General features: G+C 43.9%; 1 protein-coding gene across 1 annotated transcript in view; it reads right to left on the bottom strand.

The window, feature by feature from the left end:
- Positions 1-2,737: 2,737 nt before the first annotated feature.
- skia (v-ski avian sarcoma viral oncogene homolog a) overlaps positions 2,738-21,394 on the bottom strand; it is an 82,706-nt gene continuing 64,049 nt past the window's right edge. Inside the window, exons 2-7 of the mRNA XM_079558016.1 lie at positions 13,280-13,390; positions 12,616-12,731; positions 8,597-8,925; positions 7,185-7,696; positions 4,534-4,764; positions 2,738-3,666 (exon numbers count right to left, since the gene is read on the bottom strand). Of these exons, the coding sequence (XP_079414142.1) occupies positions 3,469-3,666; positions 4,534-4,764; positions 7,185-7,696; positions 8,597-8,925; positions 12,616-12,731; positions 13,280-13,390 (1,497 nt within the window). The 3' untranslated portion in view covers positions 2,738-3,468. The remainder of the gene's footprint in view (positions 3,667-4,533; positions 4,765-7,184; positions 7,697-8,596; positions 8,926-12,615; positions 12,732-13,279; positions 13,391-21,394) is intronic.

Below are 21,394 nucleotides of genomic sequence, written 5' to 3'. Positions count from 1 at the left end.
CTGATACCATAGACATGCGCTAGCCTTGCACTAGCCTAGCGCCACAAAGCTCTTCAAACATAAGAACATGCATGAATTACAAAAAAAATATCTCCAGAAATCAGCAACGCTCTGGATAACCAGGAAATGAGGCCCTATGTCAAAAATCCTGAAATATCCCTTTAAGCTCGTGCGTGACGGCACTTCAGACCCGAAGTAGCACCTTTTGACAGTGCAGGATTTTAGAGGCAGTTGTGGTGAACAGGTCTGGGCTCATTCTACACGCTAGGACACGGCTGGAACATGTAGGGGGAGGAAAATACTTAATTTTAACATTTTTAACCTCTGTATAGTCCCTTTAAATTAAATGAACATAAGTCCATTGGGTTCATTAGTATAGCAGTAATTATACAGGCAAAGAGAGGAAGAGAAGTGATTGTAGTGCTTGTATCATAAAGTGAACCCTGTTGGCCCTGATCTCCTCTGCTAAACTGCCTGACTTCCATTCCAACTTTTAAATAAAAAAAACAAACCAAAAAAAAAAAAAACAGCTATATTTTTTAGTAAGAATTTGTTTTATGTAAAAGTAAACACCATGTACATATATTACACAATATCAGAGTTGAAAAACATATTTACAAAATGCGATTCTTCACAACTGGCTAGTTTCGATTTGGACGTGGACTCTTTATTGCTCGGTATTCGTCCTGTTAGAAAACGCGATCTCTTTTCTTTTTTGTCTTTTTTTCGCGCGGGAGGAGAGGACAGCCGGCCATCGTCTTTACCTCTCCAATAGAAAAAACGTGAGGAAACTACACAATTCGTTTTTTGTTGTTTTGTTTTTTGTAAAGTGTAAAAACAACTACAAAAAAAGTTTGGTACCAATTTGTAAAGTTCAGGCCGCTGTTTTTTCTTTTTTTCTTTGAAGAACAGCGGAGCATGCATAAAAGTGAGAAAGCACTCTTTATCGGGGCGTGCTTCTGGAAACCGTGGGCACTTGAGGTTGTCCAGCATTTTCGTTTATCTTTTCGTTTTTGTTTCTTCTATCGCTGATTGATTCGTCGTATTGCATATCGGTGAGCCCCGTTTGTACAGTATCAATGCCCGATGCAGGACTAGATATATAAGTGTATGGCAAAACTCATGCATAAAGAAATGTATGCTATTGACACAAAAAAAAAAAAACAATAACAAGAGACAGGCAGTAAAAGAAGTCCACGCGGGAAACAATGGAAAGATATCATGTACATTCGGATTGCATTGCAGCCACCGCGTTAGGGAGCGCCCCCTCCCACCAGCGGGTACTCTTCAGTCTGACCGGGAGGAGCCTGAAAGCGAGGACCAAAGAAAACTTTCCTTCTACTTACAATACAGGTGGGTACAGTTACATGTAAAAGTAACATGTTCTTGATAGGCCTATGCACCATGTATATGTTTAATTATTTGGTCTATTTAGTGGTGACTTTTTGAAAAAAAAAGTTTTAAATTATAGTCAATAGTTCTGTCAATTCATCTTGGGACTTGCACTGCCTTTACTTTTCACTTTTCTTTTCTTTTTGTTCGCCTTTTTGTCCTGTCTTGATTGTCTTTTTACTTTTCTTTCTTTTTAGCAGTTGCACATGCACATTCTTGGGGGTTAAAAAAAAAGAACCAAGAAAAGATGATAATAGTTCATGATTACAAGTTTCATGCAACATTTTGTAGATTATTCTATGTTTTGTCTTAAAGGGGCTAGATGCGAGTTAGACATTTTGTACTCACTACTGCCACCTCAGGTCATACGTGTAACTGCACTTTCTATATTAAGTGCGTGCATGACGGCACTTCAGACCTGAGTTAACACCTTTCTGAGTGACAGTGCAGGATTTTAGAGGCAGTTGTGGCAGGTCTGGTCTCATACTACACCTTAGGACATTGTTGGAACTTTTAGGGGGAGGAAATTAGATAATTTTAACATTTTAAAACTCTGTGTTGTCCCTTTAAAGTGGCGGCTCCTGATTGACTACAAGGAAATCTTAACTTACCTCAAAACATCACCCATAACATTGCCAAATAAAATCCATTTTCGTACTGTAAATGTCGGAACATAATATCCACTAGTGTGTTAAATGTTGTGAGAATGTCAATTGTTAATCAGGTGTTTCAGTGTGGTCTTCTGATTGGCTGACTGTAAAGCACAGCTTCAAAGCAGCTGAATGATTGGCTGCCTCCGCAAAAAGGGGGGGAAAAGCTCCTCCTCCTGATGCTCCTGCTCTGTGTCTGTGAGAGCAGCATTAGCATTAGCATTAGCATTAGCTGCTGCAACTGTGAAGCAAGAAGTGGAAACTGAAGCTGTTGAGACCAACATGACAGGGATGGACTTCATTTCATGTTTTACAGAAGCTTCAAAAGAATCTGCTTTTGTGGATAAGAGAATTTTGTGAAGAGTAAAAAGTGTTTTCTAGCGTTAGCTCCTCTAGCTTTAGCTACTATTAGCCACAAATGTGCATCTGGTTTAGTTCTGGTTAGGTCCCAGGTTTTCTTTGTCTAGTCCAAGTTTGATATTGCTCCAGATTAAACCTTGTTGGCGTTGTAGCTGCTGTTTGGACTTGATTTAGTCGCTGATGTACGAACACTGCATTTCCCCCTAAATATTAGGCCTGAATTTTAACATTTTGATTTATTTAGACTTTTGACCTTAACAGCTGGGTGTAAAAATGTAGCGGTACCATATTGGTACAGGCACATGATAGTTGCAGGATGCAGGTGGCTTGATTCGGTACATGACTGAGGAGTACCCGAGCTGGTGGCGCACACAGGACAGTTCTCTCAGCGAGCGCCCCCCCCTGCCCTGACAGGAGGGCCACTCCGCTCCTTTTATTTACAGGAAACATATCACTGATTACACCTCTCTCTTGGACGACTGCTCCACCGCAGAGAACATGAGAACGCTATTTAAGTTTCCGATGAGTAAAAGTGCCATTCAGATTCAAACGTAAAAAACAAAAAACGAAACGACGACACCTATTTACAATAATTTAAACTGAAAATGTGGTTGTAGCCGCTGTAGGCCGATGCAGATGTTTTGGCGTTTTGAGTCCAGCTTGGGGCGAGGGGGAGGTCGGTGTTGGTCCTGTTCGGCACGGCTCTTCCCAAGTGCTGCGTAAAAAACCCCGCTCCGCCAACGCCACGACAACAACTCACCCAGGACTGTCTGCCCGGGGTCCAACCGTGTCCAAGAACCCAACGAGGAGCTGTTCAGTCTGCTTGTTCATCCTGAGGCTTTGTTCAAATGACTGTGTGTTTTATCTTCAAAAATCCTAATAATGTCCACGTATGTCCCCCATGAGCGGAGGTTTAGAAGCAAACGGGAACTTTGTAGGAACATTCGAACTCCACATTGAGCGGAGGTCTGACCGTTCGTTCCATCAGTTTCCCCGAGAGCCCGGTGCTCGGAGGAGCTGCGCCAGAGTGTTCGGGTGGAGCTCGGAAGTTCTTGAGATGTTCTATCTACATGTCCAGCTGTGTTTTCTTGGGCGTCTCCTCCTTGCAGCTGCTCCCGCCTTTGGGTTTGGGCCAGAGCTGCTGTTGCAGCTCCTTGACCACTCTCTCCAGATGCTCACGGGCGTCCCGCTCTTGCAACAGGTCAGCGCGGAGCTGCTCCCGGTCGGCCTCGGCGTGTTGGAGCTTCATCTGCAGATCCTCGATCTGGAAAAAACAAAACACAAGCCTTGGTATTTTTGTTGTGTAGCCCGGTAGAATATTAGGGCAGAACATTAGGAGTTTATGTAAACACATCTTTAATCGCTTTATTAGTAGTGTATTAATTACTTGTTTGAATAGTGATAATAGTCCTAATAATCGTTATTACATGATAGGGATCATTAATATTCTTAGTGATTTAAATATAGGTCACTCTAGGTTCAGATTAAACTGTAGGTTTAAACAAGTTAGGTTGTTTCGTGTCATAATTAATTTCATATTATTGCTATGGGAACGAAAGACAAAGTTTTTTTGTTTTCCGTGCTGTATGGTCAGTCATTTCATTGATCAGTTCCAAAGATGCATTTTATAGTTGATAGTGATTGGCTGTTGCTTCATCAGGAGGGTGTGTCCTGGAACTCGAGGAGAGTTTGAAAGTTTGAGGGAGACATTGTTTTGGCGCCTGGATCTGAGCGGAGCGGCTGGATGCGTTAACCTCCCGGAGAAGTGGACGTTACCGCCGTTCACGGACCTTGTGAACCCGGAGCGGGAGGCCCGTAGACGGTACGAGGACTCGTGAGTCGTCTTCGCTGAAGCGGGAAGGTTTTGTGAGCCAGTATCGATTTAGAGCCAAAGGTTCCCAACCATTATTGTCTCGCATAACCCTTGGACCTTTTGTGTATACTTTAAATATCCCCTACATCGTGGGCGCGGACACTTATATCGAACGTCATCAGCTAAAAAAAAACAACGTGCTGTGTTCAAATCAAAGCCAAAATACTTATACCAAACACTGCAAAGTTTCGTCTTTCCTTTAACAGCAATATACAAGTTGTGTTTTTCTTGCCGGTGTACTCCAAAGGGTGCCCGTACCTGTGCAGAGTACTTGGCGCGCAGTCGCCCGGCCTCGCAGCCCTTGTCGCACACCCGCAGCTGCCGCGCCTGCTCCAGCTCTCGCTTCAGCCGGAGCCGAGACTCGTTGGCCTCCTTCATCTTCCTGTCGCTCTCCGCCCTGAGCCGCTCGATCTCCTTACGAAGGTTCCTCTTGGCCTCCGTCGCCTCTCGCAGTTTCTCCTTCTTTGCCACTCGCAAGAACTCCAGCTCCTGCGCAAACAAATTGTGCAGGTTGTTTAGAAGGGCATTTAGGTGATGCACTATCACTATCGCAAAATGACTTAGGTCGTTCATCTGACAGACATTTACAGCTGTTGTTTTTAAACAAACTAAATTAAAACTAAATTGTTCACACTACACAAATGATGCCCACGACAAGTGACATTGATCATTTATGTGTAGCTATTGTAAATCAATATAAAACTCAAAAGGATCAGAGTATTATCTGCTCGACTGTCGAAAGGCGTCGGTGAGTCTGGAAGGACCGCTGTTTCATCACCTCTATAGCTTAGAGCAGGGGTTCTCAACAGGTGGGTCCCCTTGGGACCAGTCAACCATGAGCCTTTCCTGGGGATTTCTTTTAATATTTACTTGCAGAAAAAGTACAAAAACATTTTAAAGGTCTACCAAAATTAGTTCTTTTGAAGCGTCTCGAAGCTTTATATTATTTAAAGTTAATCAACAATAATTTGTAGGCAAGTACAGTATTTTACATTATCTACGTAACAAAATGGATAGTGGATTGTTGGCGAATGGCCACCATGCCTCAACAAGACTGTGACGTCATTAAGGAGGTGGCAGAGTCATGTTTTGGCCTGGGATCTCCTTTAGGCTTCCATGTCATGCTGTAAAGAATACCTCTGCATCACTGGCTGCTATGGGCATAAAAGGAGAGAAACTCATGATGTGGACCCCCTCCTCCCCTGACCTCAACCCTATTGAGAACCTTTGGAGCCTCAAGAAAAACTTCTATGAGGGTGGGAGGCAGTTTTCATCCAAACAGTAGCTCTGGAAGGCTATTCTAACATCCTGCAAAGAAATCTAAGCAGAAACTCTCCAAAAACTCAAAAGTTTAATAGATTTAAGAATTTTGAAGCTGCTATCACACAAGGGCTCCTATGGTAAAATATAACTTGACCAGTTAAGATGTTTTTGGTTGAAATAGCTTTTGATTTCAGTAATGAAGAACCATTTTCAGTTAATTACAATAAAATGCATTGAAACTATGAGTTGCATAATAATTTGGAACAGTACAGTTTGAGTTGTTTGTTTTCATTTATTTTGTAATAAAATACTGTTTTCACTGGGGTTTTTTCAATCACATTCATATTATGCTCTAACAGTTGTTCGGGGCCAGTTCCTCCTCTGAAAAGGGTTTGTCCTGGGAAACCTGTGGCAGGCGCCCCTGTCTGTCAGCAGGTTTTGTGGACCTGACACAAAAGAGCGGAGCCGAACAATGCACTTCACACCCTGGACTGTGTGACAGGCTAAACCAGGCTGAACCAGGCTAACGCAGGCAGACTCAGAGAGGGGAAGCACATGGGATTAGCCTGAAGACAGACTCATGGCCCCGATCTACTCTGCGACAGTAGAAGGCTATTACCCAACTATGACTGAGATGAGATACATGCATCTGAAGAACAGGATATTCCTTATTTGAAAGCTAAGAGCCTCCGCAATTTAGTCAATGGGTTCACGGACTTCGTAGTTAAAGTCTAACTACGAAGTCCGCTCAAGCGCTACATAGGACCAGTTTGGAGAGGTTGAGGACAGTCCCTGGAAGATAACGGTTTGAGCCAAAGGATCTGGCAACCCAAAGTTTTTTATCTTTCTCTGCCTTCTGATGGGACAACCGTGTATAAAAGAAACAACCAAACCCTTCAAACATAAACGACCTTTCCATCATGTTTCCTTGTTGTTGGCCCATGTCAGGAATAGACTAATTGAATGTGCAAATCCACACAGAGTCGGGACCAACAGTGGCCCCTGATGCCAAGGATAGGTCTGGGAAGGGTCTGGGAAAGCCCACACTTCCTTCCTCTGCTCTTGTTTGTGCCGCCCAGACTGCGGCTTATGTAAGCTCCGTTTCCCCCCAGCGTGTGTGGAGATGTTATGAAGCTTCACAGAGGTCTGACATGCACATATTTACTCTGGAGAGTTAATTTCTCAATGTTTGGAGTCCGTGCATACCACTAAAGTGGAGATGTTGTTGCAAGAGTGGAATGACCACCTCTCATTGTATGTGTATACTTCTTTTCAGTCGCTGTTGTCTCCCAGAAAGGAAATGCCCATGTTTGGATCATCTCGGTTGCCTTTTGTGCTACATATGGGTACTATATTTGTGAATGAATAAAGGGTAAGTTTTGTCTTTTTTCAAAATTTGACATTAAAACTAACATGTTAGGGGAGAAAACAAGCTAAAAAACTGAAGTGTCTCGCCTTAAGACAAAATATTTGGATGAAATTAACACTGCTATGGTTCATGTCAATAACTGTAAAATTGTTTGACATATTGGGACACTGCTGGATGCGTTTCCTTCCACTGAACTGACAACGCTTTTTGGATTAGAGCCCCACGTCCTCAACAATACAGTGCAGACAACTACCCTAAGTGGGCGTCCCGTGTTTACCTGCTGGAGACTGCGCTTGGCCTGCAGCGCCGAGCCCAGCTTCTCCTCCTGCTTCACCCTCATCTTCACGATCTCATGGAGGAACTTCTCCTTGGCCTCTTTGGAGTCCAGCCCCGAGTCCAGCGCCTGCCGCAGGCTCTCCAGGTCCGACTCCAGCCCGAGCTCCGGGGGCGGAGCTGATGTGGAGGAGGAGGGCGGGGCTGATGTGGAGGAGGAGGGCGGGGCTGATGTGGAGGAGGAGGGGGGGGCTGATGTGGAGGAGGAGGGCGGGGCTGATGTGGAGGAGGGCGGGGCTGATGTGGAGGTAGAGGAGGGCGGGGCAGATGCGGCTGATGTGGAAGAGGGCGAGTCAGGTGTGGTGGTGGTGGCGGAGGAAGGGGCCGACGGGTGATCTGACGACTGGGAACCGGCGCTGACCGGCCCCTGGGAGGAGCCGGGCGAGCTGAGGTCCTTGGCTGAGCTGCTGGACGAGGTGAAGGATGGAGAGGACAGCGAGGACAGCGACGACGTGACTGAGGGAGAGAGACAGAGACAAGTTCAGACGTAGCCTACAGTTCAGCACCAACACTCAGGACGCATCAAAGTATGGTCTGTTTCTGTGGTTCCCAACCCGGCCTCTCGCTCATTCTTTAACAGACAAAGGGTATGGACTTTTTTTGTATATACTTCACAACCATGACCTATCTCTGTAAATCTGAAGAAACTGTTTCACTTCTATCCAGAAGGTCGTCATACTGAAGTGTTTAAGTGTTCTAACCAAAAGCAAAAATCACTGACCTTTTTCCTAATAACCATATTTTCCGCACTATAAGTCGCACCAGCCTTGGAAACTACCTGGGCCTGGAGGCGCAACTGCACCGTTGACAAGCCTCTCCCGGCAGCACGCTGTTTGAGCATCCATTTGCGAACTCGTTCCTCTAGCTGTGGCCATCTAGCTTTTAGCCTGATGAGCTTTTTTTGTTTTCCTCATTGCAGTAAGAGTAACCTCTGCTTTTCGCCCGTCCCTCACAAGTTACTCGCTCACTCCAAACTTCACAGTTTTTTTAGTTTTTCAGTGGTACTGTAAGTAAACGTGTGCATTGTACAACCATACAGAAGTAGCAGATACTGGTACACAAGCCTAGAGCGCCCTCTAGCGGTTATCACTGTGAAAATTCCAAACATGAAATTATATATTTTGATATATAAGTCGCACCCCCAGCCAAACTATGAAACTTATAGTCCTGCAAATACAGTAGTCTGCACGGCATGGTACAAAGAAAGGGTGTGTGATGGTGGTGTCCCTGGTTAATGCTCCTCGTCACCTATAGGGTCCCCCAGGTTGGGAACCCCTGTAGATAGATGATAATTACATGTTCCGACTAAACAAGTCCTGCATTGTTGTTGTATTTTCATGATTATTTGAAGCTTACACTCGTCTCGACTCTCCACCTCGATCTCCACCTCAGAGTCCTTGTCCTCCGGGGGCGGGGGAGGTGGGGGCGGCGGAGGTGCAGGGGCCTTGCAGGCTGGGGGTGCGTCGGGTGCGGGCCCCTCACTGGCTGGGGGCCCCTGTTCTCCTGTGGCCCTTCTCTTCCGGGACCGGCAGCTGCTGTTGGCGCTCTCCCCCGGCGCCTCACCTCCACTGGGGTGAGAGGTGCTGGGGACCGAGGGCGACAAGGGGCCCATCTTCCCCAGGTGCGGCGGCGTGAGGGCCACATTGGGGGCCACGGCGCTCTCCAGGCTCTTGTAGTTGTAGAAGCTGGAGGAAGAAAGAGGAGGTGGTTTAGGCGAATGGGGAAAAAAGATTCAAGCTGTAGATTACTGAGACAAAAATCTGAAAAATGTACATCACAACTTTACATCAGTTGATATTTTCATTAGGAGATAAAGCATTTTGTGTGTGAAAATATACATATATATGTGTCCAATCGCATATATTTTCATGGTCAATATCAGAGTAATAATCCAGAGCCAGGTTTAAATGTGTGGATATAGCTTGTTGACAGATATATAAAAAACATTATATTTCATTATAGTCTGAATGAACTGTTGTTAATTTTCAAATTTTGGGGTTAATATCATGTTTTCCCCAAATGTTTAACTTTTTTAAATGCCCAAACACTTATTTTAATACCAAACAAAAAAATCAGCTAATATTTCATTTTGTAAGATTTGTAAACATTTCATCAAACAGAGGAAAGAGAATTGGTCAAAACGGGAAATTATTCAACAAAATAATGTGGTTAATTTTAGCCAAAACTGCAACTGAATATGTTATAGACCATCATGTTGGTATTTTCTATGAACTTACACAGTAAACATTGTTAAGCAATGTCATAATTTTCCAATAAATTTTGATTTAGTGCCAGTTTGAATCCAATGTAATGCTTTTTAATGACATTTAAGGCCTAATTTTGGCACAATTCATTAAAAGACTTTTAATGCTGTTTTGCTTTGTGGTGTAAGTAGGGGCTACACTAGGTGGAAAAATTGTCCCCAGAATGTCAAAATCTGAGAAAACAGCTTTAGAAGCTATCATTTCCTATACGTGGATAATAGTTGAAGTGCATCAACAAATTCTCATTGTCACAACTGGCACAATATTGCAACGTTGCAAAATGAATTATGGAAAAAAAATGTTTAAAAGTGTTCTTTTACTGACCTGACAGTGCTGTACTTTTCTTCCATAAAACAATAGAAAATACTGTGTCAATGTATGTATTATGTTCACTTGTGCGTTTGGGCGCATATTGAAGATTCAGTAAAGTGAGATAAATAATAAATAATCAAGTTTTCCTTTGGTCCTGCATGTTTGTAATTGTTGGGTAATATACCAAGTACTTTTGATCCTGATTATGTATTTAAATCATGCAAAGGGATGAGAAAAACTGATTGCTTAAGAATGTTGCGTTGAAAGGGTTGGTAAAATATTGCAATAACATAGCTATTATTTTACTCAAGACTGTTATCAAATATCAAAATGTTTCCCCGTATCAGGCAGCCCTAGCTGAAACAATAAAACACATTATGTAGATAATACAGTTTCTTTGTTTTGCAATTGAACGTGTATGCTGAGAACCCCCAAAATGATATACAGTGTGTATTTAAAAAACGGACTTAGAGACTATAGAGATGGTCTTATCAGTCATGACTGTAATTGGGGCTTTTTTCCAGGGATCAGATAACTGGCGAGCTTCAGGCGCTATGAAATTATTAGTGAATTATCAACTAACGCAATATCTGAAGAAAGTTAATAGTGTATCGTAATCTCGCTACGGTCTGACATCAGCTTTTAATCTTTAACCTCTTTGTTTAGTGAGATGAATACACTTCCGTATAGCACTGTTCAACACCGTGGACAAATACGGCATTTTCATGGAGTTTTCAAAAGCCAAAGACTAGCGGAAAGAAGCAGCTAACAGACGAACTATGAAGGTGATCTAGCAGCGGCTAATGCTTCGTCTGTGAGCATCTCGTGGTGATTCGTACATACTTTTTACCACCTCATAAAATATTGAACCTTCCAAATATACTACGAGAACCTGGATCAAAATCACTCAGGTCTGAAAATGATTCAAAATCGACCTTGAGTGGTGTCGCTGTCGCCTTTCTTATTCACTTTTCCATGGAAATACCGTAGTTACTGTTTGCTTACCATAAACACGTCGCCTGGAGCCTGAAACTTGCTATTCGTTTGTTAAGTGTGACGTCTTTAGCAGACCGGCAAATACGCGAGAAAAAACACATTAAAAAAACTCTTAAAAGCAACCATCAATGTTTCTGAAACTCAACAGAGAGTTCCTGAACCTACTTATTTCTCAGTCTCATTAGCCAAAAATGCTGCACCTACTGCTATAAAAGTCATATTGACTAAAGTCACTCCTTCCGGGGTTAGCGTAGCTGCTGCGCCGTTAGCATTTATCTCTGCTAACCCTGATGTACTGATTTAGGTAAATATGACTTTTATAGCAATAGATACAGCATTTTTGGCTAATGGGCCTGATAAATACTAAGTATGTTCAGTAACTCTCTGTTGAGTTTCAGAAATATTGATTGTGATATTAAAGAGTTTTTTGTAGTTTCTTGCACATCTGCGGACCCGGAAGTAGAGCTGTGACGTCACCACTTAACAAACATATTCAGTCGTAGCTAGTGTTGCTAACATGTAACTAACGCTAACATGTAGCATCATGTTAGCATTCTCCGTTATTTATGTATTTATGAGCAGTTGAACCACGTTGCTCCTCTCCATGTCTTTCTCATGTCTGTCTCCATGTATCTTTATTTAGTAGAAAACTATGTTCATATTTCAGCATTTGTTAAAGTAGTTTTTGAATAATTAGAGAAAGTTTTGATTTTTCTCCAAATGTTTTTCCCCCTTAAAGGGATATTTCAGGATTTTTGACATAGGGCCTCATTTCCTAGCTATCCAGAGTGTTGCTGGTTGCTGTTTTTTTTTTGTAATTCATGCAGTTCTTATGTTTGAAGAGTTTCGTGGCGCTAGGCTAATGCAAGGCTAGCGCATTTCTACGATGTCAGCTAGCTTGCATTAAAAACAGTCTGACCCGCTCCACAGAGCACCTGAGGCAAATCATTTATAACTACAGACTAACCATATATATGTCTGTGTCGATAGAGTAATTTTTGGAATATAACTGACCTTGCATCAAATGAATGATCGCATTTTGAGGGACTATTTTCTAGCAGATCACTCCACCGCTTTGTAGCTTTTACAACCACGAAGCTGATGCTGCTCAAATGTAAGTTCTTTTAAATGCAAAATGGTTAAAATTTCTCTATCGACACAGACATTTATATGGTTAGTCTGGCGTTATAAGTGATTTGCCTCAGGTGCTCTGTGGAGCGGGTCAGACTGTTTTTAATGCAGGCTAGCTGATGCCGTAGAAATGCGCTAGCCTTGCATTAGCCTAGCGCCACAAAACTTTTCAAACATAAGAACTGCATGAATTACAAAAAAAATATCTCCAGGTACCAGCAACACTCTGGATAACTTAGAAATGAGGCCCTATGTCAAAAATCCTGAAAGATCCCTTTAACTGCTTTCAAACATGACCATATATGGGCGAATCCAGAGATGCCGTCTGTATGACAGACTTTGCTCGTAGCAACTCTTCATTCATCGCACAGTGGGGACGAATTCTGGCTTAGGATTTTACATTCCCCACGTCCATGCCCTGTACCCCAGGCTTAAACCAGAAAACCCAGAACTTAAAGGCATTAAGCACAAATGAAACTCTCTCCGATTAAAATGTGTACCATTAAAGTCGACCCTCTTCAAACTTGGCTCAGTGCTCATCTTGATCTAGGCCTGGTCACACTTGGAAGGTCAAATATTTTTACGAGGCGGTACTTTTGAGAACTTCTAAGTAACAAACTCAAATTCTGGGGTGCTACGGTAAAGCTTCTCCCCCACCTCCACTGCACTCACCTGTCCCGCAGCAGGGCGAGGGGGTGGCTGGACGGCTCCTTCTCCCCCGCAGAGATGTGAGGGGACCAGGGTCTGAACGCTGACGGCCTCTGCCTGGGCTGAAGACAGTTCGCCCCCTGGAAACACGAGCATGCGAGTGTGTGAATATAGAGGTGTTTTTTTTTTAGTTATCATTAGCATCACTCTACGACTGGCTCAACTCCAGTGCTCTCCGCGACGGAAAAGAAGGGCAGGGTTCTCGTGACAAGATCCAAAGCAACAACGGGAGCTCGCTTAACGTTTTCTTTGCTAGAAAAGGCTTTTTGAGGGAGTTTATGTCATTCATGATATCGAAATGTCACCTCCAATCCATGAAGAAAGAAGATGCTATTCCCAATTTTTGAAATCTCTACTAAATCTAGACTCTGACGATTATCCGCGGCCCGTGGTGTTGCGTTCAAATCCTCTGGTCCCCCTGGGAGACTCGGAGACCATTGATCCGGTTCCTCAGAGGGATGGGGTTTCAGCGCTCTCGGTAAGTGATCCCACAGCCCACAGCGGCTCCGGTTTCTCCGCACGGACGCCCTGCCAAATCTAAATTTAAGCCCCCGCTCGTCCCGAACGCGGAGCTAATGTTACAGGACGTCTCATCGCGGGGACCATACATCACCCCCCGCCCTCTCACCTTATGGGACAGGGCCTGCAGAAGATCGCGGTGCTTGTCCTTCTCGCACAGCGGCAAACCCACGGAGAAGTCCTCGTGCTTGGGCTTCTTCAGCGGGATGGGGTCTGGCATCTGGAACACATGAGGAGAGGGAAATATGTTTATTACAGTGCTCGACGTAGTTCTATGGTTGTTCAAGTGTGTTTAAGTAATAGCAGTCTGCAACAAAAAAACAAGAGACTGTTTCGAAATCAACAATATCAGGCGCCCGGGTTGTTCCCCGAAGACTTCTACTGTTCTACGCAACGCTGGGTGAAATTCGATAACTGTCTTGGCGAAACCACTCAGATCCAGTCCCATTTACAGATGTATTCTCCTGTTGCCAACCAAGTGATGGAGTTATGAACGCGCTGAAGACAAACTGCCAACAGTAATGGTGAATATTTGATAAACATGACCCCGATGCAGTAGGAGGTGAACATGTGAAGGTGCTGAGTTTGAGATATGGTCGTTCAGGTCCACAAACTTGTTCTTGTGTCCAGTAGTTTAAAGCGACTTATGTTGCATTGTGATTGTACTAACTTTATAAACCACTCAGGGGGTCATTCATCAAGGTTAGTGCTAAATAGTGGGTGCAAGCTGAAAAATAAAATCTGCTATTTTATTTATTTTTCATGCATTTATTTATTTTATGACAGTGCATATTAACCATCAGTGAAACTGTATTATGCCAGAATTAGCCAGGAGGCTAGTTTTCATCTGTTTGTGGGCATGTTGCATATACTTTACCATTAAAGATAAATAACTCTGCTGCTGATCCACTTTTGCCTAAGAGTGCATACATACCCTACTTTTAAACCAGGAAACTACATTCATTTCCTTTATGTCCTGAATTATCTTGTCTTCTTAGAGTGTGCACTGTCTGAAGCTCATAGTCACTCAGGCATCCACAAAGCAAAGATGATATATATAGTATATACTGAATGTGTTGACAAAGTAGCCATTTTATTCATTCATTCCACTTGGTGATGGTAAGCTACCATTCTAGCCACAGCTGCTGTGGGGCAGACTGACAGATACAAGGCAGCACAACAACCCTTCTGATCACTAGCTCGCTCGCTCGCTCACTCACTCACTCACTCACTCACTCACTCACTCACTCACTCACTCGCTCGCTCGCTCGCTCGCTCGCTCGCTCGCTCCATCACAGGTAGGATGAAGCGTCTTGGACCAGGAGCCATGTGAGCTCCTCCGCTCACAGTTCACTGCTCAGCCTGGAGGGGGCAGCGAGGAGCACAGGCCCAGCAGAGAAACATTGTTTCACTGGAGAGAGCGAGAGGAACTAAAGGAGCGCTTGACTTAAAGGGACTAAATGCAAGTTGGTCATTTTTGCATTTTTATTTTTGTACTCACTACTGCCACCTCAGGTCTTCCTCGTAACTGCAGGTTCTATATTAAGCTCGTGCATGACGGCACTTCAGACCCTAAGTGACATTTTGAGTGACAGTGCAGGATTTTAGAGGCAGTTGTGGTGAACAGGTCTGAGCTCATTCTACACATTAGGACATGGCTGGAACATGTAAGATGAAGAAAATATATATATATTTTTTAACTCTGTATAGTCCCTTTAAAGACAAAGAGACAAAAGGACACGTCAATAAAAATATCCACAAAGTATCTCTCATTTAAAAAACTTTGGTGTGATGTATAGTGCAGTATCTGAATGACATCGCCGCTGATAACACACCCCTCAAAACTCCCGCTTCGTACAAACACTGGCCATAGTCGTATATCACTGATGACGACCACAACATCCCCACGGGCAGAACTCTTCTCAAAGGTAACTTTCAGACGTTTTCTCTCACATATGATCGTCCTAAACAAACAACACAAACCATGGCTGCAGTGCTCGGTTGTTTCCATTATTCTGTGGCTCGGGGCGGACACTCAGCTGAAAATTGACACGGAAATGCAGTTGACTGTAGCGAGCACGGTGGAAATCAATGGAGTCGGAGAGAGTTTGTCCGATTCTAACGAGATATGCACACATGCGCCGCCAGCCCAGCCATTTTTTTGTTTTTTTTTAACACAATCGGGAAACCAGACACAGCCCTATTGTTCTAACACCATCAAACCACATTCGGGCGCTGTGGTCGTGCGTAGGAGACGCTGGGTGCTGTGGGTGCTTGCAGGAGACGCTGGGTGCTGTGGGTGCAAGTAGGAGAGAGGAGACAATGGGTGGGGCGCTGACTGTTCCTGTGGTTTTTTTTTAACGCTCCTCACTTCCTCGTCTGCAGAGAAGTCGTCTGTCACCGCACTTGCAACGAGCGTCGGAAACGAAACTCGAGCCTCCGTGCAGCCCACACCCTTCGAGCGCACCGTCTGAGACATCGACTCTAAACTGCAAACGCCACATGCACAAAGGTTAGCAAGTTGCACACATGCCACAGACTTTGAGATTTAGATTTGGTCATTTGGGTTCAGGTTGAGATCAGCGCCAAGCTACAGGTCACTGATGAAGCACAGTGAGCAGCTCCGGCCAGTCGCAACTTAGTGTCCGCTGCAGAACAAGAAGGACCGGAGCAGACACAAGTGAAGGACAGAAGGGAACACCCAGCTCTGCACACACCGCCGGGCACGCACACGAGAAGAGACGTCCGAGCCCAGACCCCGGGTGAAGCGCTCGTGCGAGAGAGGAGTGTGTGCGAGAAGCTCCGAGCCTGCAGAAGGTGTGAAGGCAGCGTCTCACACTGACAGACTCAGACTGAGAGCAGCACTGGCACAAACCGTCAGCCGCTACTGCTCGCCTCGCCCTGTCCCACTTCCTGTCTCGCTTCCTGTCCTCACGTCTGGCTGGTGTCCGCATGTCCTTGCCTTGATCAATCAGCCCTGTCTCACGGAATGTGCGTGCGCTGCGTCAGAAATCATGTCTCACGACGCTCGGATAAGCAGGGCCCTTAGCAAAGTCAAACCATAACAATGTTGACTTGTTCGATACAGAGGCAACTTCAGATAATAATAAACGTCCCAATTCAACAGTGCCGCTTGCTGTAGAAGGCTATGACATCACATGCATGCCCTCTATTAATATGAGATACCTTACAGTCAATAGAGGACATGCCAAGACACAAGGGGCGTGCAAAATGTACGCACATAGGGCCAAACATTAGAACACCATTCATCCATCCATCCATTTTCTTCCACTTTTCCGTTTCTGGGTCGTGGGGGCAGCTGTTGGAGTTGCCCAAATCACATTGCACCGGCCCCTTATGGCTCCTCCTGCAGGTGGTGGGTCCACAGGAGGACGGCCTCATGATTAAACAGGCCTGTTGGTCTCTCATAAGGGGCTTCTGAACCAGTGTTAATTTTGACAACATATTTTAATTTAGTTTTAGTCTTAGTCTTTTGACGAAAATGTAATTCGATTTTAGTCTAGTTTTAGTCAAAAAAATATCTTCATTTTTAGTCTAGTTTTAGTCGACTAAAATTGCAAGTAAATTTAGTCGACTAAATTTAAGACTAATTTAGTCGACTTTGCATTGATAATATTAAATATAATCATATTTAATCTTGTTCCTCTGCTTCATGGAGCTGCTCCACATGAACAAAGCTCAGAGCTGCTCCTTGGGCAGTGATTTACATGATCTGAGGCTCTTTCAGACGATCAATAGAAGTTTGGATGATTTTAGTCTCTCCCTTTCATTTTTATTTAGTCTTATTTTAGTCGACTATAATATCTGGACATTTTAGTCATAGTTTTAGTCTCATGAAAAACTTTTAATTTAGTTTTAGTCCAATTTTAGTCGTCAAAAATAACACTTTGACTCAAATTAAGCCTAAATATTTTAGTCGACGAAATTAACACTGTTCTGAACCGCTGTTTGTCTGACCCGTCACCTAGGACCTGTTTGCCATGGGAGACCCTACCAGGGGCACGAAGCCCCCGACCACAGAGCCCCCAAGATCATTCGGGTGCTCAAACCCCTCCACCACGTTAAGGTGGTGCTTCCAGGAGGGGAATCATTCAAATGTAAAAAAAAAAAAACTGGTACCATGGCACTTTGAAAACAATTTTACACACTGCCCGACCGATTGATATTTCATTTATAACTTCATCCAGGGTAATGTAAACCAGCGAGTCGTGCGCGCTGAGATGACTTTGAATTTAAATGTCTGCCCACACTCCTATCAGTCGTCTGGCCCTCCTCCAGCTCGAGCTCCGAATATGCAAATAACAAAATACCGCAGCCACAGCTGTGCGGCTGCCCCTCCCCTGTGCCGCGGGCGTCTGAGACATCCCTGACTGTGAGGCAGATGTTGAGTGGAGGCGTGGTGGGCCTCAGACAGAGCCTCTGACCTGGCTCTGACCTGCAGTGTGGGGCCCCCACGAGGGAGGGGCCCGTTCCTGACAGCACACAGCTCACCTTGTGCTCGCGGAGAGACAAACAGGTGTCAGACTCAGACAGCACCTCAGAGTTCATACACGGGGAGGATTCAAACCACTTCAAGCTTCGGAGCACTTGGGCTTTGGAGCACGCCATGGCCTCAACAAGGTCATATGTTCTAAGGCTGTGCAGGTGTGCGAAAGCAAAAAAGCCCCCTCGTCTTAGTTTACTGTCCCAAAGATGCATTCAACTCGTAAATGTCAATCCATACAGTAAATGGCAGACCCAATCCCAATGGTAATGTCAGGAAAACTGCACTTAGACACATTTTCTTCTCCAAAGTCAATGAGCCCTTGTCGAAGTTGCGCTCCGCACGCACTCTGACTTCAGGATGAACGAGTTTGCTGACTCCTCTGGAAATGACCTCATGTGAAATTCTCTTTGATGCGCCTCGCTACGGGTTCTCCTGCCTCAGCGTATCGCACGCCGTTTTACCCCGCTCCGCCTCAACTCCGGCTCCAACTTGTTCAGAGAAGAGCGCCGCTGTCCTCGAGGCGCCTGCTTCACCTCGACTGGAGCGGCACGGTGGCTTAGCCCAGTCCCGGGGCACAGCTCCTCCGCACGATTTGTTTTGTCTTATTGGCAGGTCCTTTATCCCCACTGCGGTCACACTGTGCAACCTTCCTGCAAAGCAACTCATGTGCAAGAACTTCTGTATCCGTGCATCAACCACCTGCGGTATGACTTGATTGTAGGGTTTGACCGATATGGATTTTTGGGTCTGATATGGATATGAAGGGGGTTGGCCCATCGCCGATATAAGGCCAATATATAAAGTAATTTGATGTTTTTTTTAATCTGTCAAATAGCCTCTAGTAAAAACATTTATTATTATAGTAAAGGTTTCAATCATTACCTCCTGGAACCGCCACCTTTTTTGAGCGCCCGAATGATCCTGGGAGCTCAAACAGGTCCTAGGTGACGGGTCAGACAAAGTGCGGTTCAGAAGCCCCTTATGAGAGACCAACAGGCCCGGTTAGAACCATGAGGCCATCCTTCCGTGGGCCCACCACCTGCAGGAGGGGCCATAAGGCTGCCCCCACAACCCGGGTAACAGAAAAGTGGAAGAAGATCTAAAGAAGATCTTAGAAATATATAGAAATGTGTCTAATAGAGGTCAATGTTTGATGCTCCTAAACATGTCAGTGTTGAACTGTGACAGCAGGGGGCGCTGTAAGAGGGGCATAGGGCTGATTCATTCAGGATGTTCATGTTAAGTCGGTTCTTCAGAGGGAGCTTGTTTGAAAGACAAGTAGATTCCAAAACAAAAAGTGCAAGCCTCGATCTATTAAGGTTCCGAAATGATATACGAAAGTCTACAACATCACAAATATAAAATAGGTGAATAAACTTGTGACCAGTGGAGCAGTGTAGGAGGCCACACACCTCTCACCTGCGGCATCACAAGCCCTAGGACACACAACACATCCATACAAAATCTCTATAATGAATCAATGAATTCCCAAATACTATCTTGTCAATTCATGAACTATTATTACTAAACACTATCTCTCCTCCTCAAAAGATGAACAATAATCCTACGATCAACCACTGTGTTGATGTTGTTGTTGCCATGGCCCGCCCACACTCACCACTCTATACAACATATTCAAACCCCCAAACCTAAACTGTAAAGCATGTCCGTCACACACACACACATATATATACACTGCGTTCCAAATTATTATGCAAATTGGATTTTTGTGTCAAAAAGGTAAAAAAAAAAAAGCAATAATAAAGAAACTCATGGATGGTATCGTGTCTTGGGGCTCTATGAATCACTGACATTAATCTCAGAGACCTGGGATGATTAGTTGTCGGGTTAAGCCCAGTTAAGGGAAAAACTACTGAAAAAGGGTGTTCCACTTTATTATGCAGATCATCATTTTCAAGCAATATGGTAAAGAAAAAGGGACTTTCTGCTGATGAAAAGCGTGAAATAGTTGAATGCCTTGGTCTAGGTATGAAAACCTTCGATATTTCATGAAAGATTAAGTGTAATCATCGTACTGATAAGAGATTTGTGGATGATTCAGAGCACACTCCGTTTTGTGCCGATAAAGGCACAATATGGACGGTTTCTGCCAGACAAACACATCAGATTAGAAGAACAGATGCCACAAAGCAGCATACAGGTATTTGAAGCTGCTGGTGCCTCTGGAGTCTCCTGAACATCAAGGTGTAGGACCTTCCAGAGGCTGCAGTTGTGCATAAACCTTCTATCCGGGCCTCCCCTAAACTGTTAATTGAATGCTGATGAACAGAAACGGCTGCAGTGGCTCAGAAATACATGAGGACTCATTTTCAAACAGTCTTGTTCACTGATGAGGCCGTGTAGCCCTGGATGGTCAACTCAATGGAGTAGTGGATGGTTGGTGAATGACCACAATGTCCCAACAAGGCTGTGACGTCAGTAAAGAGGGGGCGGAGTCATGTTTTGGGCCAGAATCATGGTGAGAGAGCTGGTCGGCCCCTTTAGGCCCTTTTAGGCTCCCTGAAGGTGTGAAAATGACCTTTGAAAAATATGTGGAGTTTCTGACTGACCACTGTCTTCTATGCTACAAAATGAAGAGCTGTGCCTTCCCTAACAAAATCCTCTTCATGCATGACAACGCACCATGTCCTATTGTAAAGAATACCTCTGCATCACTGGCTGCTATGGGCATAAAAGGAGAGAAACTCATGATGTGGACCCCCTCCTCCCCTGACCTCAACCCTGTTGAGAACCTTTGGAGCCTCAACAAAAAAAACTTCTATGAGGGTGGGAGGCAGTTTTCATCCAAACGGCAGCTCTGGGAGGCTATTCTAACATCCTGCAAAGAAATCCAAGCAGAAACTGTCCAAAAACTTACAATTTTAATGGATTTAAGAATTTTGAAGCTGCTATCACACAAGGGCTCCTATGGTAAAATATAACTTGACCTGTTAATATTTTTTTGATTGAAATAGCTTTTGATTTCAGTAAATAAGACCTCCTAATGCTACAAATACAACAAATGACCATTTTCAGTTAATTACAAGCTTTAAAATGTATTGAAACGATGAGTTGCATAATAATTTGGAACAGTGGATTTTGAGGTTTTTACTATATTTATTTTTGAAAAAAATACTGTTATCACTAGGAAATTTTTTTCCACCACATTTAAATGATCCTCTACCAGTTAAAGACTTGAAAATTATGCTGACTCTCATTTGAGTTGACAATTTAGAAAATCTTAGAAAAATGTCATTTGCATAATAATTTGGAACGCAGTGTATATATATTTTATTTTTTATTATTTTATTATTATTATTTATTTATTTTCCTTTTCCCCCTATTTTGTTTTTGTTGTGTGTTTCTTCTGTCTGTCTGTTCGTTTCATAACTATTTTATCACTGTAATCTCCACTAATACTATTATTATTGCAATTATTATTATTATTATTTTCATTATTATAAATGCATGTACTCACTGTAAATACCTGACACCTGGTGCATAAAAAAAAAAAAAAAAAGAATAAACTTGTGACCAATTTTCATTGCGATGTTTCTCAGCTCCTCTGAGGCCTCGGGAGTTGTGGGAGAAGCTCTGACTGAGCTCTTTACAGTGCAAAAAAAACGTGACGTCTCTCTCTTTCGGTTCCGGAGATATCGGCCGGTATTGAGAAAATATCGGGCCTTACCGGATTGCACGTTTCCTGTCTATTTGCAC

This window comes from Gobius niger (genome assembly GCF_951799975.1).
Source record: "Gobius niger genome assembly, chromosome: 6".
Lineage (NCBI taxonomy): Eukaryota > Metazoa > Chordata > Actinopteri > Gobiiformes > Gobiidae > Gobius > Gobius niger.
This window is presented reverse-complemented; position numbering and strand designations above follow the sequence as displayed.